The sequence below is a fragment of the Rhinoderma darwinii genome, chromosome 4 (assembly GCF_050947455.1).
Source record: "Rhinoderma darwinii isolate aRhiDar2 chromosome 4, aRhiDar2.hap1, whole genome shotgun sequence".
In the NCBI taxonomy this organism is placed as follows: domain Eukaryota; kingdom Metazoa; phylum Chordata; class Amphibia; order Anura; family Rhinodermatidae; genus Rhinoderma; species Rhinoderma darwinii.
Window position 1 is genome coordinate 337,999,113 of NC_134690.1, and position 20,489 is coordinate 338,019,601.

Sequence of the window (20,489 nt, forward strand, 5' to 3'; positions counted from 1 at the left end):
TGTTCAACTAAAATAGAACATATGAAAAAAACTGAAGAGATTTTATTTATTAACACGGCTTAACATGGAGTTTGTACTGGCTTTATTTTTAAATGGTTCTCCTTAGAGAATTTATCTACAAAAATGCAATTATCTTTTTCACACATTCTTAAATTACATTGGCCTTGCTTGCTATGTCAGGGGGATGTGCAAGTTATCAGACTCCAAACACCAAAGGGGTTCTCATTTGCATCATAAAATGTAGCACTAATTACGCCAAGAACTTCAGTTGACTTCTTATATTTAGAACTTTACTCTGGCTACTTTTTACAGTATGGTTTTCTATTTTGTATGACTATACTTGAAATAGATAATCTTTGTTAGAGTCGTAATTATGCTTTCAAGCAGAATAAAATTCTATTTGTGTATTTTTTTCGCAGTCACATCTGTCCCCTTGGTGCCCCAGACGGTTGTGTACGCAAGCTACTTACCACTCCATTTGAGTGAGCAGAAGATTTCCATACTTGGGCAGATGGTAAGAACATTAACTGCATTCAGCCATTATTAACCGGAATACTGGAATTGTCTGCAGACTGATAAGTTCAAAACAATTGTACTGTATTTTCATATAGCGCAATCTTTTCCAACTATTATTCTTAGTAGTTATTAGTACTAGGAAAACAGGGGCAGTATTTAGGGAAGCAAAGATGGTTTTTGCCCAAGCTTTCTTTGCAAAATCCTATTTGCAAAATTCCTCAGAGGTTTTTTTTTCTTACTGTGTGCCTGGTAAAACTTACGTTTCCCATCAGGGAAATTGATGCTCTAAGCTGCAGTCAGTTTGGCGCTGCCTAGACTGGGGTGTGGAGTCCAAGTAATCTCCCTGTTCTTCACCCTCAACCCCCACAAGGAAGTATGGACTTTCCTGGTCAGTTTCTTAGGACGCGGTCCCTAGAATAGTCACCAACTTTCTGCAGTTGCGCTGTAGCGGAGTCAGGAACATAGCCAGGAGATGTCAACTGATTAGTAACCAGGAAGCCTGAGGATGAGACAGAACTGTAGTCAGAAGTCAGTCCAGAAGTTGCTACCAGGAGTGGAACCACAGGAAACAAGCGACAAACTCAAAGTGTGAGACAGGAGCAGAATACAGAAATAAGGCCGTGGTCAGGGTCTGAGTCAGCGCCAGGAAAAGAGTCTAATAGCAATAGGAACAATAGCCCAAAAAATATGTACCTTAATCTGCAGGCAAGGCATGGCAGACTGATTCCCTCTTATATAGGCCGCTGGCTTCTAATACTTTATTTCTGAATTTGAGGTCTGCTCGAAGGGTCCCTCATGGCTTGTTAGACAGTGGATATAGCATGATTCTTATTGTAATGTATTCAGAAAAAAAGGTAATATATTTTATTTATAGAAAGCAGCTTTACTTGTTGATTGGGCTTTTCTCACATAGTCGAGTAGGTCATTAATTTTGCAGCCAACCTTATTATGCCCTATTATTATTTTATCACATTTTTTCAGCCATCAATATCTGTTTTTGCCATTTTATCATAAAGCTATAGCTAGCATAGCATATTATCATGTATCTATCACTTGGCACCTATATTATACTATCTATAGAATTTTTGTAGTTAATATTGAAATAACCCTCTTATTTGTTCAGACGTTGAATGCATAGTATTTTTGTCACTGGTGATAAGAAGTCATGATAATAGTTTTAAAATGTTAAATTGCTATATGAGTAAATGAAGATGTATATTTTATTTTAAGGCAGACTCATCAGAAAAGCTGAGACAGTATGGATTATCTCACATTCATAACCACCCAGTACTCGTGTCTAGAACTAGATCTTGTCCTTTAGTCGCTCCACTGAAATCACCTCCTGTGCCACGATGGAAACTTATAAGACAGAAAAAAGAAGTTAATGTCACAGATGAAGCCAAAGGTAAAATTATCTTCTGAGAGTAGTACAGTAAGGCCCCATGCACACGACAGCAAAAAACCTCCGTTTTTGCGGACCGCAATTGCGGTCCGCAAAAACGCAGCCATTCACTTTCATTGAACATTGACACCTTTCCGTAGCACTACGGAAGGGTGTCAGTGCTGTGGAAATGTTCCGGGAATTATGGAACATGTCCGTTCTTTCGCATTTTGCGGGCCGTGCTCCCATACTTTGTATGGGAGCACGGCCCGAAAATGCGGCTGTCAGTCAGCGGCCGGCCGTGCCCGCAATCGCGGGCCGTGATTGCGGGCACGGTCGTGTGCATGGGGCCTAAGGCCTCATGCACACGACCGTAGCCATGTGCACGGCCGTTGTTTTTGGGTCGGCCAGCAGCAGAGTGTCACCCGCAAGCCGTCCGCGGGCCGTGCACATGGTCGCGTCCATTATTTTCTATGAGCCTGGACTGCAGAACACGGCCTTAATAAGACATGCCCGCTCTTTCTGCGGTCCAGGCTCCTGGGCCATGCACGGACCGTGGAAACCACGGTCGTGTGCACGGCCCCATAGAAATGAATGGGGCCGCAATTTTCCCGTGGATTTTCGGGGGAATTGCGGCCGCAAAAGCACGTTCGTGTGCATGCGGCCTAAAGTCGCAACTGTTTTTGACATGATTAATATGGACAACTGCTCCACTTTTCTTATGCACCAGTTTTAATAAATTTTCCCTACTTTTTTAACTGCTCTGAATACCATACCGATTTTTAATTTTTTTTTTTCCTCAGGTCATTCAAGGCCTTATTCACACGAACGTGTCCGTTTTGCGCGCGCAAAAAACGCTGCGTTTTACGCACGCAAAAGTGCAGTGTGACATGCGTATATGGTGCGTGGCTGCGTGATTTTCGCGCAGCCGCCATCATTATGATACTCCCTTTTTATGTGACGACACAGTAAAGAAGGAGGGGACTTTATGTTTCCCTTCTCTTCTTTACCAGCTGTAGCGCGAATCACGCGCGTCACCCGGAAGTGCTTCCGTGCGCGATTTGCACGCACCTTATTGACTTCAATGGGTGCGTGCTGTGCGAAACACGGGCAAGTAAAGGACATGTCGTGAGTTTTACGCAGCGGACATACGCTGCGTGAAAATCACTGACAGTCTGAACGGCCCCATAGACTAACATAGGTCCGTGCGACGCGCGTGAAAATCACTCGCGTATCACGGACGTATAACACGTTGGTGTGAATAAGGCCTAAGACTGATAGATTACATATTCTTTTTTTATTAAAAGCAGAAATGTCTAAAAAATAGAATCTGTAAAAACATGTCAGCAGCGTATGATGCGTGGCTGCGTGATTTTCGTGTAGCTGCCATCATTATGACACTCTGTTTGTATGTTTGTAAACCGAAAAGCACGTGGTGCTTTTCTGTTTTCATTCATAGTTTTTACAGCTGTTGCGCGAATCACGCGCGTCACACGGAAGTGCTTCCGTGTGCTGCGCGGGATTTTCACGCACCCATTGACTTCAACGGGTGCGTGATGCGCTAGAAACGCACACATATAGGACATGTCTTGAGTTTTACGCAGCGGACACACGCTGCGTAAAATTCACTGACTGTCTGAACGGCCCCATTGATGAACATAGGTCCGTGCGAGGCGCGTGAAAATCACGCGCGTTGCACGGACGTATATCACGGTCGTCTGAATAAGCCCTTAGTCTTGATTTTTAGTAACATTGCATATACTGTATTTATAACAAAATATATTTGGCTTTCCTATAGCAGGATCCAAGTCTGTGTACTTTTTCTAAAAATGACACTGATAAATGGTGATATAATATTTATGTATATTTCCATTATTTTATAGTGTTTGCTTTTTCTTATACTGCAATGTCTATATCTCACTGAAAATTTTAAAATCTGTATGAAGGGATGATATTTATAATGAAAAATGCATATTTTTACACATCCACTCAAGTTGCAGTAGAAAACGTACCACCTACTGCGTGACTTTGGAATTTAAGCTTATGTAAAATGTTAGTTTGTTTCACTATCAAATGTTACTATATACACTATATGGACAAAAGTATTGGGGCATCTGCACATTACGCCTACTGGAGCTTTTGTGATATCCAATTCTGAATCCATAGGCATTAATATGGAATTGGTCCCCCTTTGCAGCTTAAACAGCTTCCATTCTTCTGTGAAGGGTATCTACAAGATTTTGAGTGTGTCTGTGGGAATTTTTGCCCATTCATATCCAGAATAGCACTGATATTGGATGAGAGAGCCTGGCTCACAATCTTCATTCTAGTTCATCCCAAAGTGTTCGATAGGGTTAAGGTCTGGGCTCTGTGCGGGACAGTCAAGTTCATCCACACCAAACTCACCCAACCATGCCTTTATTGACTTTGCTTTGTGCACTGGGACACAGTCTTGCTGGAACCAAGAAGGGCCTTCCCCAAACTGTTCCCACAAAGTCGGAAGATTACAATTGCTCAAAATATCTTGGTATGCGGAAGCATTAAGATTTCCCTTTACTGGAACCAAGGTGCCTAGGCCAACCCCTAAAAAAAACAAAAAAAAAACGATAGCATTATCCCTCCTCTTTACAGTTGGCACAATGAAGTCAGGCAGATAACGTTCTCCTGGCTTTCCCCAAACCTAGACTCAGCCATCAGACTGCCAGATAGAAAAGGATGATTCATGGATCCACAGAACACGTTTCCATGGCTCCAGAGTCCAGTGGCAGCGTGCTTTACACCACTCCATCATCGCTTGGCAATGCTCTTGATGATGTAAGGCTTGCATGCAGCTGCTCGGTCATGGAAACCCAAGCCATGAAGCTCCCGGCCCATTTTTTGTGCAGATGTTAATCTCAGAAGGGGTTTGGAACTCTGTAGTTATTGAGTCAGCAGAGTGTTGGTGACTCTTATGCACTATGTGCCTTAGCACTCGGCGACCCTACTATGTTGTGGTTCCTAAACGCTTCCACTCTGCAATAATACTACTCTCAATTAATCATGGAATATCTAGGAGGAAAGAAATTTCACATACTAACTTGTTGCAACAGTGGCATCCTATTACAGGACCACATTGGAATTCAGTGAGCACTTAAGAATGACCTATTCTTTCACAAATATTTGTAAAGTCAGACTGCATGGCTAGGGGCTTAACTTTATACACCTGTGGCAATGGGACTATATGAAACACCTGAATTAATTTATTAAGAGGTGTGTACCAATACTCTTGTTCATATAGTGTATATATCTATAAAAGAAAAACTCAATAAGGCAGATGTACTCATGTAGTCTAAGATTTAGACAGTATAAACTTAGACCAAGCAGTCAGAACATGTACCAATTTCTTTACAGTGGTGAATACTGTAGGATAAATGTGGCTCATCTTACTTGATCTGCTAGACACATTTCTCATTTTACTACATATGATTTGGCTTAGTTTGTGACAGAATTTTGTGCCAATTTTTGGCGTTCAATAACTCATTGTAAGCCACTCCCTCTTTTCAGTTAAGCCACACTCCTTTTTTGGATCACTTTTAAAAAGTGTTTAGTGAGGCGTAACCATCTGGTTTAACAAGAAATTAGCTAAACTGCGCTAAAATGCACCAGATGTTGGTGTAATTTACGACACATTCGAGTCCCAGACACATTAGTACATCTGCCCCTATATGCACTGTCCTATTTTCCTGGATTTAATACTGTAGATTAGCTCATACACTGTATGCGGCCACTCCTCCTAATTATTGAATTCAGGTGTTTCCATTGCAAATAGATACATAAAATCATGCACACAGCCATGAAATCTCCATAGAAAAGCAATAGTAGTAGTATGGGTCCTGCTCTGCAACTTTAAACGTGGCCCTGTCATAGGGTTCCATTCTTGCCACAAGTCAGCTTATGAAATTTCTGATCTGCTAAATTTTCCCTGGTCAACTATAAGTGCTATTTTTGTAAAGTTCGTAGGAGTAATGGAAACTCGTAATAATTCACTGTATTTAAGCGATATATATTGTGCTCCCACAAAATATGAAAATTTGTAAATTCACTGAAGTGATATATGAGTAAAATGTATAACTTTTATTTCATAACTCTCTAAAAACAGGGGTATAATCACCACTGTGAAGAGCCCAACCGTGTGTATTAAAAACGTATTAAACAATTACTCCAAGTCCTGATTCATTTGTGAACCCTCTATGACTGGGTATATTACAAAGATACCAATATGGAATCAGCGTTTAAACATTGGTGTAACAGTGGTTTAGACCCTAAAACACACCGGAGCCTGCGATAACCGCACCTAAATCTCCTGATGCTAAGGTACACAACGATGCCACTGTCCCCTACGCTAAAATCCCTTACTTAACCCGACCCTACGCGTTTCTATACTTATCATCATCAGGGGTCTGTAGCTTGGTCACTCCGGCCAGGATGCCAGCGATATTTCTTCAGCAGCAGATATTCTACTGCACAACACGGAAGCATGCACGCATAGATGTCAGCGGCATGCTTCACTACGGGACTCTGAGATACTATAACTTGATACTCCTCCCCCTGGCCTCGGCAGCATACTTCGAACCAGCCAATCACACCAGCCCACCACATTCGTGACGTCCGACAATGTGACTCCCGGCCGTCAGCTGACATACCTGGAAGCAACATATACCCAGTCATAGAGGGTTCACAAATGAATCAGGACTTGGAGTAATTGTTTAATACGTTTTTAATACACACGGTTGGGCTCTTCACAGTGGTGATTATACCCCTGTTTTTAGAGAGTTATGAAATAAAAGTTATACATTTTACTCATATATCACTTCAGTGAATTTACAAATTTTCATATTTTGTGGGAGCACAATATATATCGCTTAAATACAGTGAATTATTACGAATCAGTACAGTTCATTATATATTATACTTTATCTGGGTATGGCAGCCTTTGCACTCTCTGATTTAAGTACAGAAGAATGGATGAGTGAGGCAAAAAGCGTCTTCTCTGAGTGTGAACTTGTGTATACAACGCAGGGTGCGTCCCTCGAATCCACTTTTAAAAACCTCACTAGATTACATAAGGATTATACAAGGAGTTGGTGGGAAATTCAGAGTCTGGAGAACTATCTCAAGAATAAAATAGTACCTAGAGGCCTGAGAGTCCCTATTGCCCCAGCCTCCAGATTATAGACACCTAATATAAAAGAGAGGTGGGAGCAGGAGATCACAGGGAGTTCACTGAGATTAATGCAAATTTTGTTTGAGCAAGAGATAATCCAGTTTGATCACATCAGTGTTGAATTGAAAAAAGAGATTGAGACAGTCAAGACTCTGGTTGATACCCCAGGTTTTGACAAAAAAGACAAAACCTTGCAACAATCCTTAGAGAGGTTCACTAATCATCTAAAAGAGCGTAAGCACTTCCAGTTCCAGAGAGATCTGCAGGAGTTTAGGGAGAAAAAAGCTTATGATTTTGTTAATCAGCAACAACAGCATCAGCAGTCTAATAGGGGTTTAAGAGAATCGGACCCCTCTACATCTGGGAGTGAAACAACAGACTCTGAAAGAGTAGGCCCATTCTTTGGGACTGGTGGTGGTAGACAAAAATATAGGGGAGGTGCCAGAGGTAGGAAAAGAGGCCGGGCTAGAGCTTCTTCCAACAGTGGCAGTAATTTTTTATCCAACAATCCCCCCATTTCCCGCTACATGCTGAAGGGACAAAAGGATTTATAAAGGGAAGAGGAACAGATAAGTTACAAATTATCAATTTATCTGAACACAAATTGAGTCTATCTGAGATCATGCTTTTAGAGAAGGGGCTTTCATTTGTCCCCACAGTGAAATTTGATTCATTTACCTGGATCAAGGATTTGAATTTGTTTGCTCGTAAATTAAAATGGATTAAGTTTTTCAAACATCATAACAGGAAAAAGTGTCTGGAAATGGGTTTAGAGGAATCTGATTTAGAAGGCCTAGAAGCCTTGGAAGGGTTGCTTGAGGAATCAAGTAGAGCTCCAGGACTGGGTCCTTTTACCAATTTAAAAACTAGAAGTAGGAAGTTGCCGCCATTGGGGGATTTTACCAACGTAGATCTGTTCGTAGATTTGGTGGGGGAAAAGATCAAGGCTTTGGGTCAGGATGTGAGTGGTATTGATAACAATCTGTCTTGGTCTGAACGTGTAGCTCTTACCACTTTGGAAAAAAGACGTAATATCATTTTAAAAGCATCCGATAAGGGTGGGAACATTGTGGTCATGAGTCGTAAAGACTATAAGAAAATGTGTGAGGACATTTTGCTCAATCCTGACTGTTATACCATTTTAAAAGAGAACCCCACAGCACTGTTCAAAAAGGAGCTTTTAGGCATCCTACGTGATGCAAAGAGCAGGTCCCTGATCAGTGTGTTACAATACTGGCGAACACTGCTGGAATCCTATGGTCAGAAGTAGCGAGCGGAGCACAGTGCAGAACCCGGTGAGACGTCCCCAGGAACAGTGCTTGGAGGGTGGAACACGAGTAGTAGTGAATAGCAAGGAAGTAGGAACAGTCTGGCAAAGACAGTTCTCAGGAGCAGGAGACTGGAACAAGTCACAATACTCAAGCACTGTTTGGTATTCCATGTGGTCTGAAGTAGGCCCAAACAGGAAACAAGATGGTTCCACACGATGCAACATTTGCCATCTTGGTTAAGGGCAGGTTTAAGGGCAAAACAGCAGCCTCCAGTGGTAAGGAGTAAAAGTGCAGCACAATTCTTCAAAGTGTAAAACAGCGGCCACTAGTGGTAATTTTGCAGTACAACAACAGAATCCTGACAGTGCTAATGGATTTAACTTTTTATTTCCACAATTTCCCATTATGGCATGCTTCTATAGCCTGCCAAAAATCCACAAAGGGTATCCTCCCTTACGTGGTAGACCTATTGTATCAGGTATTAATAATCTAACCCAAAATGTGAGCACATATATAGATCAGGTGTTGCGTCCGTTTGTACTAGGTCTTACATCATATGTACGTGACACTATGGATGTTTTAAAACAAATTGAGGGTATCACATTGGAACAAAATACCTTTTTGGCCAGTTTGGACGTGGAGGCTTTGTATTCCTCTATTCCACATAGACTTGGCTGTGAGGCAGTGGAATATTTTTTTAAATCTAGAGGTACTCAATATGTGGCTCATAACCAGCTTGTTTTACAATTGCTACATTTTGTGTTAGAGAGGAATGTATTTATCTTTGAAGACCGCATCTTTCACCAGCAACGTGGCACAGCAATGGGGAGTCCTACTGCTCCCACCTATGCAAATTTGTTTCTTGGCTGGTGGGAAGAGACAGTAGTGTTTGGGGATAAATTTGCCAAGTGGACTTCATCAATAGGTATCTGGATTAGATATATTGATGACATGTTGTTGCTTTGGAATTCCACAGTGGAGGAATTTAATACCTTTGTGGCAGCCCTTAATGTAAACGACCTAGGGCTAAGGTTCACATGTGAAATCAGTGATCAGGAATTATCTTTTCTAGATCTTAAAATGATCAAAACTAAGGAAGGCGCAATACGTACCAAAGTACGCCGAAAGGAGACGGCAACTAATAGTTTCCTTCAATGGAACAGTTGTCACCCTTATCCCCTTAAATGAGGCATCCCCAGAGGCCAATTCATGAGAGTACGCCGTAACTGTAGCTCGATGGATGACTTTGAGGTACAGGCACATGACCTCGCAAATAGATTGAAGGAGAGAGGCTTCCCTAAGGGGGTAATTAGAAAGGCCTATGAGGGAGCGAGGGATGCAGACAGGCAGAGTCTTTTAGTCCCTAGACAACGTAAAGAGGAAAGGGTCACGAGACTCATAGGCACTTATGACTCTAAACAATCGGAGATCATGGAAATACTAAAAAGGTACTGGCGTATCTTGGGTGCTGATGTGGACTTGGCGGATCAGATAACACAATGGCGTTCAGTCACGTTCCGTAGAGGTAAAAACATTAGGGATAGGGTGATGCAGAGCTGTTTTGACCCTATAATACAACAAGGAACTTGGTTGGATAGGCAGATACCGGGCACACACAGATGTGGCAGTTGTAAAGCTTGTGATTTTATCCAAAGTGGGAAGAAATTCAAAAGTGTCACCACTAAGGTTGAGTATGACATTCGAGACTTCGTGAACTGCAAAACAGCTGGGGTGGTCTACTTAATAACATGTCCATGCCCACTGAATTATGTGGGCAAAACGCTGCGGCAGTTTCGGCGCCGGATCAGGGAACATGTTGGAGATGTTACAAATTCGAGAGATACTCCCATATCAAAACATGTACATGCAAAACATCAAGGCCGGGCAGAATTTTTACAATTTCAGGCGATTGAATTAGTACGTCCTCCCAAACGGGGAGGGGACTGGGACAACCTCATTCTGCGCAAAGAGGCCCAATGGATCTACAGACTGGCCTGTGTACAGCCTGAAGGTTTAAATGAGCAAACAAATTATACCTGTTTTATTTAAATATATAATTCATTTGAATATATATTGTGATGTTGGTTTTCTAGGTAGGTGTATGGTCATTAAATCCTGGTCCTAGTATAGCTAAATTGCAGCAAGTCATTCAATAGTAACAGGCATGGTAGATCTGTCCAGGAGGGTTTTTAAAGTCCAAAGTGTGGTAGACATTAATATCGCTTATTCATTCATACAATATGTATCTCCAGGGAAGGTGCTTCAATTGTGGCAGTCCAGTTGCGGTTTTGAACTGATCCGCAATATGTATCCAACCTGTTATTGTTATACTCTATCTTTCATTAGAATGAGCTTTTGTGCAGCAAGTAGATGCGTCTACAGCCTTCCATTGAGTCTGCGCGTTCTTTGGCGTTGACAGTGTTGCTTCCGGGTATGTCAGCTGACAGCCTGGAGTCACATTGTCGGACATCACGAATGTGGTGGGCTGGTGCGATTGGCTGGTTCGAAGTATGCCGCCGAGGCCAGGGGGAGGAGTATCTAGTTATAGTATCTCAGAGTCCCGTAGTGAAGCATGCCGCTGACATCTATGCGTGCATGCTTCCGTGTTGTGCAGTAGAATATCTGCTGCTGAAGAAATATCGCTGGCATCCTGGCCAGAGTGACCAAGCTACAGACCCCTGATGATGATGATAAGTATAGAAACGCGTAGGGTCGGGTTAAGTAAGGGATTTTAGCGTAGGGGACAGTGGCATCGTTGTGTACCTTAGCATCAGGAGATTTAGGTGCGGTTATCGCAGGCTCCGGTGTGTTTTAGGGTCTAAACCACTGTTACACCAATGTTTAAATGCTGATTCCATATTTGTATCTTTATAATATACCCAGTCGTAGAGGGTTCACAAATGAATCAGGACTTGGAGTATTTGTTTAATACGTTTTTAATACACACGATTGGGCTCTTCACAGTGGTGATTATACCCCTGTTTTTAGAGAGTTATGAAATAAAAGTTATACATTTTACTCATATATCACTTCAGTGAATTTAGTAATGGAAACTCGGTCACAAATCAGTAGAGCACTTTTAAACTTAGAGTGCTGCACGCATGGCGCATAAAAATTGCCTATCCTCTGTTGCATCACTCAGTACAGACGTTCTGAACTTCCCCTGGAAGTGACATCAGCACAAGAAATGTGCATCTGGAACTTCATAAAAAGGGGTTTCCATGGTCGAGCTGCTGCACACAAGACTAAGATCCCAATACTCAGTGACAAGTATCGTCTGGAGTGGTGTAAAGCACACAGTCCCTAAACTCTGGAGCAGTGGAAACGTGTTCTCTGGAGTGATGAATCAAATATCAATTTCTGGCAGTCTGATGGAAATCGCTACCTACCAGAAGGCCTACTGTAAAATTTGGTGGAGTGATAATGGTCTGGGGCTGTCTTTCAGGGCTTGGGCTAGGCCTCTTATTTCCAGTGAAGGGTAATTTTATTGCTACGGCATAAAAAGACATATTAGATAATTTTATACTTTTAACTTTGGGGCAACATTTTGGAATAGGCCTCTTCTGTTCCAGTCTGGATGTGTCCCTGTGAACATACCAAGGTCCAGAAAAACATCTTGTGATGAATTTGGTGTGGCAAAATGAGTGGACTATACAGAACCCTGATCGGAAACCATTTGAATACCTTTGGGATAAAATGAAACGCTGATTGCGAGCCAGACTTCCTCGTCCAGCATCAGTACCTACTGCATAAAGTTTATCAACATAAAATAGGAGAAACTTTAGAACATTTACAATAAAAAATAATAGAAGTAAGCACATAATGTAAACCAATTTTTTTTTTAAAGCGAGATATGTGAGGCTTTTAATGTATCTAATTTGTTAAACAATTTTACAAAAAAATTTTTGTTAATGGTTTTTGTGAAACTAAGAAACATTTGAAAGCCAAAATGCTTTATTCGTTAATAATACTGCTATTTACACTGGTTTCGACGAAAGTCTTAATTATCTATTTAAAGAGGCTCTGTCACCAGATTTTGCAACCCCTATCTGCTATTGCAGCAGATAGGCGCTGCAATGTAGATTACAGTAACGTTTTTTTTTTTAAAAAACGAGCATTTTTGGCCAAGTTATGACCATTTTCGTATTTATGCAAATGAGGCTTGCAAAAGTACAACTGGGCGTGTTGAAAAGTAAAAGTACAACTGGGCGTGTATTATGCGCGTACATCGGGGCGTGTTTACTACTTTTACTAGCTGGGCGTTCTGACGAGAAGTATCATCCACTTCTCTTCAGAACGTCCAGCTTCTGGCAGTGCAGATCTGTGATGTCACTCACAGGTCCTGCATCATGTCGGCACCAGAGGCTACAGTTGATTCTGCAGCAGCATCAGCATTTGCAGGTAAGTAGCTACATCGACTTACCTGCAAACGCCGATGCTGCTGCAGAATCATCTGTAGCCTCTGGTGCCGATGTGTCCTCACTCGTCTGACACGATGCAAGACCTGTGAGCGACGACACAGCGTGATCTCTTGAGAACACGGCTGTGTCTGCACTGCCAGAAGCTGGGCGTTCTGAAGAGAAGTGGATGATACTTCTATACACAACGCCCAGCTAGTAAAAGTAGTAAACACGCCCCGATGTATGCACATAATACACGCCCAGTTGTACTTTTACTTTTCAACACGCCCAGTTGTACTTTTGCAAGCCTCATTTGCATAAATACGAAAATGGTCATAACTTGGCCAAAAATGCTTGTTTTTTAAAAATAAAAACGTTACTGTAATCTACATTGCAGCGCCTATCTGCTGCAATAGCAGATAGGGTTGCAAAATCTGGTGACAGAGCCTCTTTAAAGAGAAACTTTCACCTCCCCATACATGTGCAGCATGTAATGGGGAGGGCTGTACAAACCCTCGGGCACTTTACACATTTTTCTACCTCCCTCCGTTATTTAGATATCAGTGCCGTTATATTTGGCACCCAATATTTAAATAACCCCCTGAGCAGTCAACACTGTACTGTCAAGGGGGCGTGTTACTATGGCTGTGACACTGTCCAATCAGATATGGACAGTGCCACATCATGAGAGAGTGTGCGATTGCAGTCTTTTCATCCGAACAGGCAAGTGGGCATGTCCGTTGACTGTTCAGGGGGTTTATTTAAATATTGGAATACTGAAAGGACCCTAGTAGTTGGCAGGTATATGAATCAAAGGAAGAGAACTAATGTGCCCATTACACATTAGTTCTCTTAGTTTTATTTAAATATAGGGCGCCAAATATAACGGCACCGATATCTAAATAACGGTGGGAGGTAGAAAAAAATGTAAAGTGCCCCAGGGTTTGTGCAGCCCTCCCCATTACATGCCTCACTCAGCTGCACATGTATGGGGAGGTGAAAGGTTCTCTTTAAGGAGACTGGCTATTAATTTTGATCAAATTATTACCAGAATAGATGAATAGTACATTTACTTTGCCAGTAAATTTTGAACAGATTGACTGTGAGGCCACTAATATATTTCTTTACTGTTACTCAAAAGACATGTCATTGAGCATAATAAGAGGGACCAATTTTATCTGCACGATATCAATTTGTCATTTTCCATTTGGGGCATCAGGGAAATTTATATGTTTTTTCTTTAACAACAGAACATTTTAGACCAGCACACAAAAATATGCTCTGCAAAAATAAATAGGTTTTGTTTTTCTAAAACAACTTTCCAATGTCTAAGTTATTTCAGCTATCAACTAATGTATCTGCCTTTGGGACATAAAAAAACTATAATGTGGGTTGACTGGTTATGTTATTCGTAGGTGACGTCAACTAACATAAGAATACTGTGTAAAGATTAGTGGGGGAAATAAAGCTTGCTATTCCTTGGAATATTATTTGGCCCATGTGCACTAAATGTTTCCAGAGTTGGCTTCTAGTCATCTTCATTCAACCCTTTTTCTAAACAGAATAACTGTAATCAATTAATCTTTCAAAAAACCAATGCGATAGATGTTCTTTTTGCAGAACACAGATGGTCACTGCATGCGGTTAAGGGTGCGATTTCACTTTGAATTTTAGAACCTTTGCTTTTCCTTCTGAATTAAAAAGGTATAGAACATGCTCCCACAGTATTTAGAAATACCTGAAAGCGTGGATAGTTTTAATAAAGGTTAGACATCATCGTTGAGAAATACTAAATAAACTGGGTCATCGGTATCAATGTAGAACTTTGATCCAGTGATCTGTCCAACTGCCAGTAGGAGGCCAGGAAGGAATTTTTCCACTCTATGACAAATGGGTCTACACTGTGTGGTTCTTGCCCTCCTCTGGTTTAACTGGGGTTTAGAAGTATAAAAGGTTGGACTTTATGGACCCTCTATATATGGCTCACAAGAAAAAATAATGAGTCACCTCATCAGTTTTAAAAAAATTTCAATTCTTAAGTACCTATCTAAGCACAACTTTTTGTTAAAAAGGTAGGCTAGTTTCTGGTCTCATTGTCATCTAATTGCTCTCTAAACCAATGTATCTATATTATATACATATATACACATCAGCCTTTTTATGTTACTTTATCTTGCTGTATGTTCTTTTGAAGTAAACTGTAAAATCCTTTTAAATATTGCAGTATTGTGTTTTTAAAATATTTTCAATCACAGAACCTGTTGAGAAGAAAGCTGATCAGTTTGTGGAGATCACCACACCATTTCTTAACTTTCGACTGAATCCCCTTTCTCTTCCATCGGAAGGGTAAGTACAATGAAGTAAAACTTTACCTTGTGGTGACAATAAAGCAACAGCAATGTTGCCATGTTACCTCTGATTCTATTGGTTCTACGTGGTATTACATCATGGTTGAAGAGGATAAATGTATTTTTCCATGCCCTTCCCTTGTTGTGGTATCTTAAAGAGAAGCCTAACCATAATTACCCGCCCAGAAATGATATTAGTTATTTTAGTGGTTTATTGTTATTAGGTTCATATTTAACCCCTTAACTACCTTTTGATGGCAGGTGGTGCAGGTCCTTAGTCTACAGTGATGTCTGTTACTTAACAGCTCCTGAACTTAGAGAAGCCTCCTAAATACAGCTGGGATCGGAGAAAACGCCAACCCCAGCTGTTTAACCCTTTGATCGCCTCGGTCCGTGACAACTGCATTCTCAAAGGGTACTTCCTTCTTCGATAGTGTCTCTGGAAACCCTGTGACGTGATTGGAGGCTGGGGGAATCCTCTGCAGTCAGCCCCGTGGACCTAGAAAGAACCCCAGGGCTGTCTGTTCAGTATGCTTGCTGTTAGGGCACACTATGTGTTGGCCCTTAAAGCGGCCTATGCTAAAGTGACAGAGTATAGTGTATTAGCATACAGGAGTATGCTAATACATTATAAGTAAAAAATAAAGTTGTTAGGGATTAGAAAATAATAATAATAATAATAATAATAACAAAAATTAAAAAAGTCATTATTTAGCAGAAAATATATTTTATTGCCCATACACTACATAAAACGAAAAACCACATATTAGGAATCTGCACGACCGTAATAACCTGAAGAATACATTTAACAGGTTATTTAGTGTGAAACGAGAATGAGATAAAAAGTAAACTAAAAAATAATGGTGTTTTTCCAATATTCACGCTATATTTACTTACACAGTAAATTTGTTGTGCCCCCAAACTGGGTAGATAAAAAAAAAAAAATTTCTACTGCACAGGCCCGATTCTAGCTTTTTTTTACTGCCTGAGGCAAAAATTTAAATGGCGTCCCCCAGATTTTGGTTAACATCCCCCTGGCTGTTCTACATCACTACCAAGGACTATGTGACTATTCATGATAGCGGCACTGCCCCATGACCTTTTAATGAGTAATTAGCATAAAGCCTGCACCGTTTTAAAAGTTGATTTTGCTGCATCTGAAAAAAACATACAAGGGAATGTTTGGAAATACTGTCAGGTCATGTATTACTGCATGTGGCGGCTCAAGGGGTTAAAACTACCTGACAGGTTCCCATTAAATATACAATGAATTGAAAACAATCCCACCTGCCCGGCAATTTTGTTATTATAAATATATCCTATATAATTACAGCTTCAGAACCAAGCTCATACATATATACGGCACAAGAACCAAGCTCAATACATATATGCATTTTCACTTTATGTTTATGATAAGATTTAAACTCATTTCTCTATGGCCTACTTTGCCCAGTTATACTATACTTATTGTTTTTACATCTTTGTATTTATTTACATTTCAAATTTCACATACATGGTAATCGTTGTCATGGGTCCCATATACACAATTTTTTTTTCTAGAAAGTGGATTGCTTTGATTGCTATTCTTTCATGCCCCCTCTGATGTTGGGAGGAGGGTTTCTTCATTACCACATGTGATTACTATGTTTCACTTTCATTGGTTTTTTTGTTTATTCAACTTTGTATTCAGCACTTTAGGCATGCGCTATGCCTAAGGCCTCATGCACACGACCGTGTTTGGTCCGTGATATATGCACTGTATGTTGGCAGCATTTCCAGGACCGAAGACAGTTCAGGGAGCTGGAGTTTCTAGCATCATAGTTATGCATGATGCTAAGAATCCCTGCCTCTCTTAGGAAATATTGTCCCGTACTGAAAACATTGTCGTGTGCATGAGGCCTTAGCGCATGTCTAAACTGCTGGATACAAAGTTGAATAGAGCAACTGTATTTAGCGCTGGAGCCTGTATCTATCAGGTCAGCGGCACTGAAGTTATGAACTTAGATGTGATCGACAACAGGTGGATCCTGCGTGTCAGGGACACGCAGGACCCGCTGACACTGAACCCGTCAGTGCTGCTGAGCTGATGAATTCAGGTCTCAGCGCAAGATACAGCGGCTCTGTATACAGAATACAAAGCAGCTGTATCTCAAAAAGTAAAAAGATTTTTTACTAAAAAGCAATTATAAAGTTGTACCAAACACACTGATACACATTTTTATTTAAAAAACAAAAAAAAACGTTTCAAAGCCTTTAGGGCCTTTTCGTTAAGGGGTTAAGAAATATAATCTCCAGGATGTATTTAGGCTTACTTTTTCATGTTTTTATTTAAATGTCCTACTAAACTAAATACAATAATACATCATCTAATACTTTATCAAAATGAACTCAAGAAACTGTATTCTTAAATTTAATTTCACCTTCAAAATAGGTATAACTTGAAATAATTGGTATTTTACAAGGCGACTATTTCCCTCTGAAATACACCCATTTTTGTTTGTATTTTATGTTCATATTTATTTTATTTTTTTACATATGTCTATTCCTGGGATAATTTAATGAGAACCCCTCAGTGGGACTGATTTACTACTATGTCTGCAATTTCGGCGCAATTTAACACATTTCATTTTAGACTAATTGAAGAACAGATGTTTGCGCATAACTAGACAATTCAAAAAGTGTCTTGAAAAGGGGGTGTGACTTAGCTGGAAGGAGGCGTAGCCTAAATGCACCAAAAATTTGCCATAGTGCACAAAAACTGAGCAAATCTTTATATAAAGAAGAAAAAAGTGTCTAGCAAGATGTGCCAAAATTTATCATGCAGCATGCACCACTTTGATGAATTTGGAGCATCTGGAGCTAAATCTTAGACAGCTTAGTAAATCCAGTGTTTCTGGAACAGATATACCTATGCAAAGGCGGAATACAATTTTAACAGCAGGACAAAAGATCACAACTGTATATACAGGATCTGTTTTTCTTATTTTAGGGATAAATTCTGCTTAAAGCGTACCTCCACTTTCAGTGAAAAACGATTATAGTGCAGCAGTGTGCACTATAATCGTTTTTCTATTCAGTTGTATTAGCTATCTTGCTTCTAACAGCAGGACGGACTGTGGAAAGTTGGGTGATGCATGTCCTACAGTGCCGCTATGGGTCACAGAGAGGCTCCTCCCAATGACAGCCTGCACTACCTTCATATAAACCTCGGGGCTGCACCAGTCATTTCGTTTAGATGTGCCCTGTAACTCTAGAGGTTCTACCCTGTAGTTTCACAGAATTTTTTTTAGCTATTTATAAGTAAATGTATTATATATTAATTTATATTATCGGAGAAAAATGCAGATAAATGCAGACAACAGTGATCCTTGTATTTTTATTTTTTTTATGCAATCGCCATAAATTTTTTTTCACATTTATTGTATGCGTATATATTATTTCATCTTGTGACGTTTATTTAATCTCCTTCAAGCATGTTTCAATCACATTTTTTAACTTTTTTAACCGTTACTTTTATTTAAATATAATTAATCAATTAATCTAGGTTGTCTGTATAAAAGGGTAAACTGGTTAACCTGTCAGTGGAGTTCACGCTAACTGAACAAATGGACTCCTGTTGAAACCACAGTATTGATTGCAGTGCATTAGGTTAGGGTTAAACAGCCAGGATCAGACCATTGTAGTACATACAACACTGTTCATGTACATCCAGATATATGAAGGGGTTAAAGGGATATTCCAGACATATATCCAATCAGCTGTTGTCATAACTCCTAAAGGGCATTATGGAAAGAACCGTGCACACATGGGACCATCTCCCCCTGGCACCTCCTTCACAGGGCACACCCGTTCCCTTAATAGGAGATGATCAGAGTGGTGGGACCTCGACTTACCTGATATTTATGGAATATCCTATGGATATGCTATTATTGTCCTTAGCTTGAATACTTCTTTCTGCTTCCTATGCAGTGATTTGTGTGATCAGTTTTGTTGTCCTTTACTATATGTGCCCAAATCACTCTTCTGTGGCCCCAATAAACAGTGCCGATCAACTTCTGGTATCAGATCTTTAAGTCAACTATCTGATTGTTTCACAAGAAGAAATGAAGAGGAAGCAGCGCTCGTACGAGGTCCAGCCCCTTCAAAATAGCTGATCGTCGGGAGTCAGACCCCAACCAATCACATATTGATTTATGCGACTGGAAATCCTCTTTAATGCTCAGAATGATGAAGTTGCTAAGCAAAATTAGTGATCCATATAGCTTTAAATGTCACCTCTATGTAAATGATCTTATTTGCTTACTGTAAACTCATAGAAAATATGTTTTTATTTTATTTTACCGTCCAGAAGTACTACTACAAGAAGAAGCTCTCCCATGACATCAAGTCTAGCATCTGTTGTTGAGGCTGAAGAGATGGCCCAGGAAAGTAGTACATATATAAATGAAAATGTGGGATTAAATGCTGGAAATGGAACTCAGGTAAAAATAATTCTCAAAAAAAAAAAAGTAGAACACAATAAATGTTTGGATCACTATAAAATAAAATATGATATATAGGCCCCCAGGGAAAACATTTTTAGTCAAGGTTGTTTAGGATTATATGGTAAAATTCTCTTTGATTTTTCACCCAGAATCAGCGCCGCTCTTGTTCATGGGCTCTATTTAAAAATGCAGCTCATTCAATTGACTATAGCTGAGGTGCAGACATAGCCTATAGAAAAGAGTGGCATAGTTTCTGGGGAAAAAAGCAGAGCCTTTTTTTAATCCCCTTTAGCCCCTCGGAAATGTAACCAATTTTCAGGTTTTCATTTAGTTTTTTCCTCCCTGCCTTCCAAAAGCCATAACCGTTTGAGGGGTTGTTTTTTTGCGGGACGATATGACGTTTTTATTGGCACCATTTAGGGTCAATGCATACGATGAGTATTACATGCAGTTTTGCGTAATACAGCACCAGCATATTCCAGAAAATCACGCTGCAGTATTTTTCGGGACTGAAATTGACCTGTGGTGCGTTTTTTAGAATCCGCAGCATGTCAATTTATCAGGCAGGGGCTTCAAAGAAGTACAAAGATGGCAGACCCCCAGGCTTGCCACGGGGGGGGGAGCATGATGGAGTGTTTGAGGAAGCGCCCCCTGATTCCAAGAATTTAAATGCCACGGTCGCGATTGACAGCGGCATTTAAGGTGTTAAACGGGCGTAATCAAAGTGATCTTTGATTCCGCCCGTTTCAGTGAGGTATCAGCTCTGTAACACAGCCATCACCCGCTGTGTATGGAGCGAGCTCAGCCCATGAGCCTGCTCCATACTTCCCCTTTACGGCTGCCGCGTACAGTACGTGACATGTCGTTAAGGGGTTAAGCCCTGCTT

The 20,489-nt window shown here is 40.5% G+C and overlaps 1 protein-coding gene across 3 annotated transcripts in view; it reads left to right on the top strand.

The window, feature by feature from the left end:
* The window catches only part of ADGB (androglobin), a 235,963-nt gene that overhangs the window by 110,295 nt on the left and 105,179 nt on the right, over nt 1–20,489 (top strand). For all 3 annotated transcript variants that reach the window (XR_012883227.1, XM_075862862.1, XM_075862863.1), the window contains exons 10-13: nt 420–514; nt 1,747–1,921; nt 15,027–15,117; nt 19,468–19,600. Coding sequence is in view for 2 of the 3 variants with exons in the window: in XM_075862862.1 (XP_075718977.1) it covers nt 420–514; nt 1,747–1,921; nt 15,027–15,117; nt 19,468–19,600 (494 nt within the window). In the remaining variant the exon portion in view is untranslated. The remainder of the gene's footprint in view (nt 1–419; nt 515–1,746; nt 1,922–15,026; nt 15,118–19,467; nt 19,601–20,489) is intronic.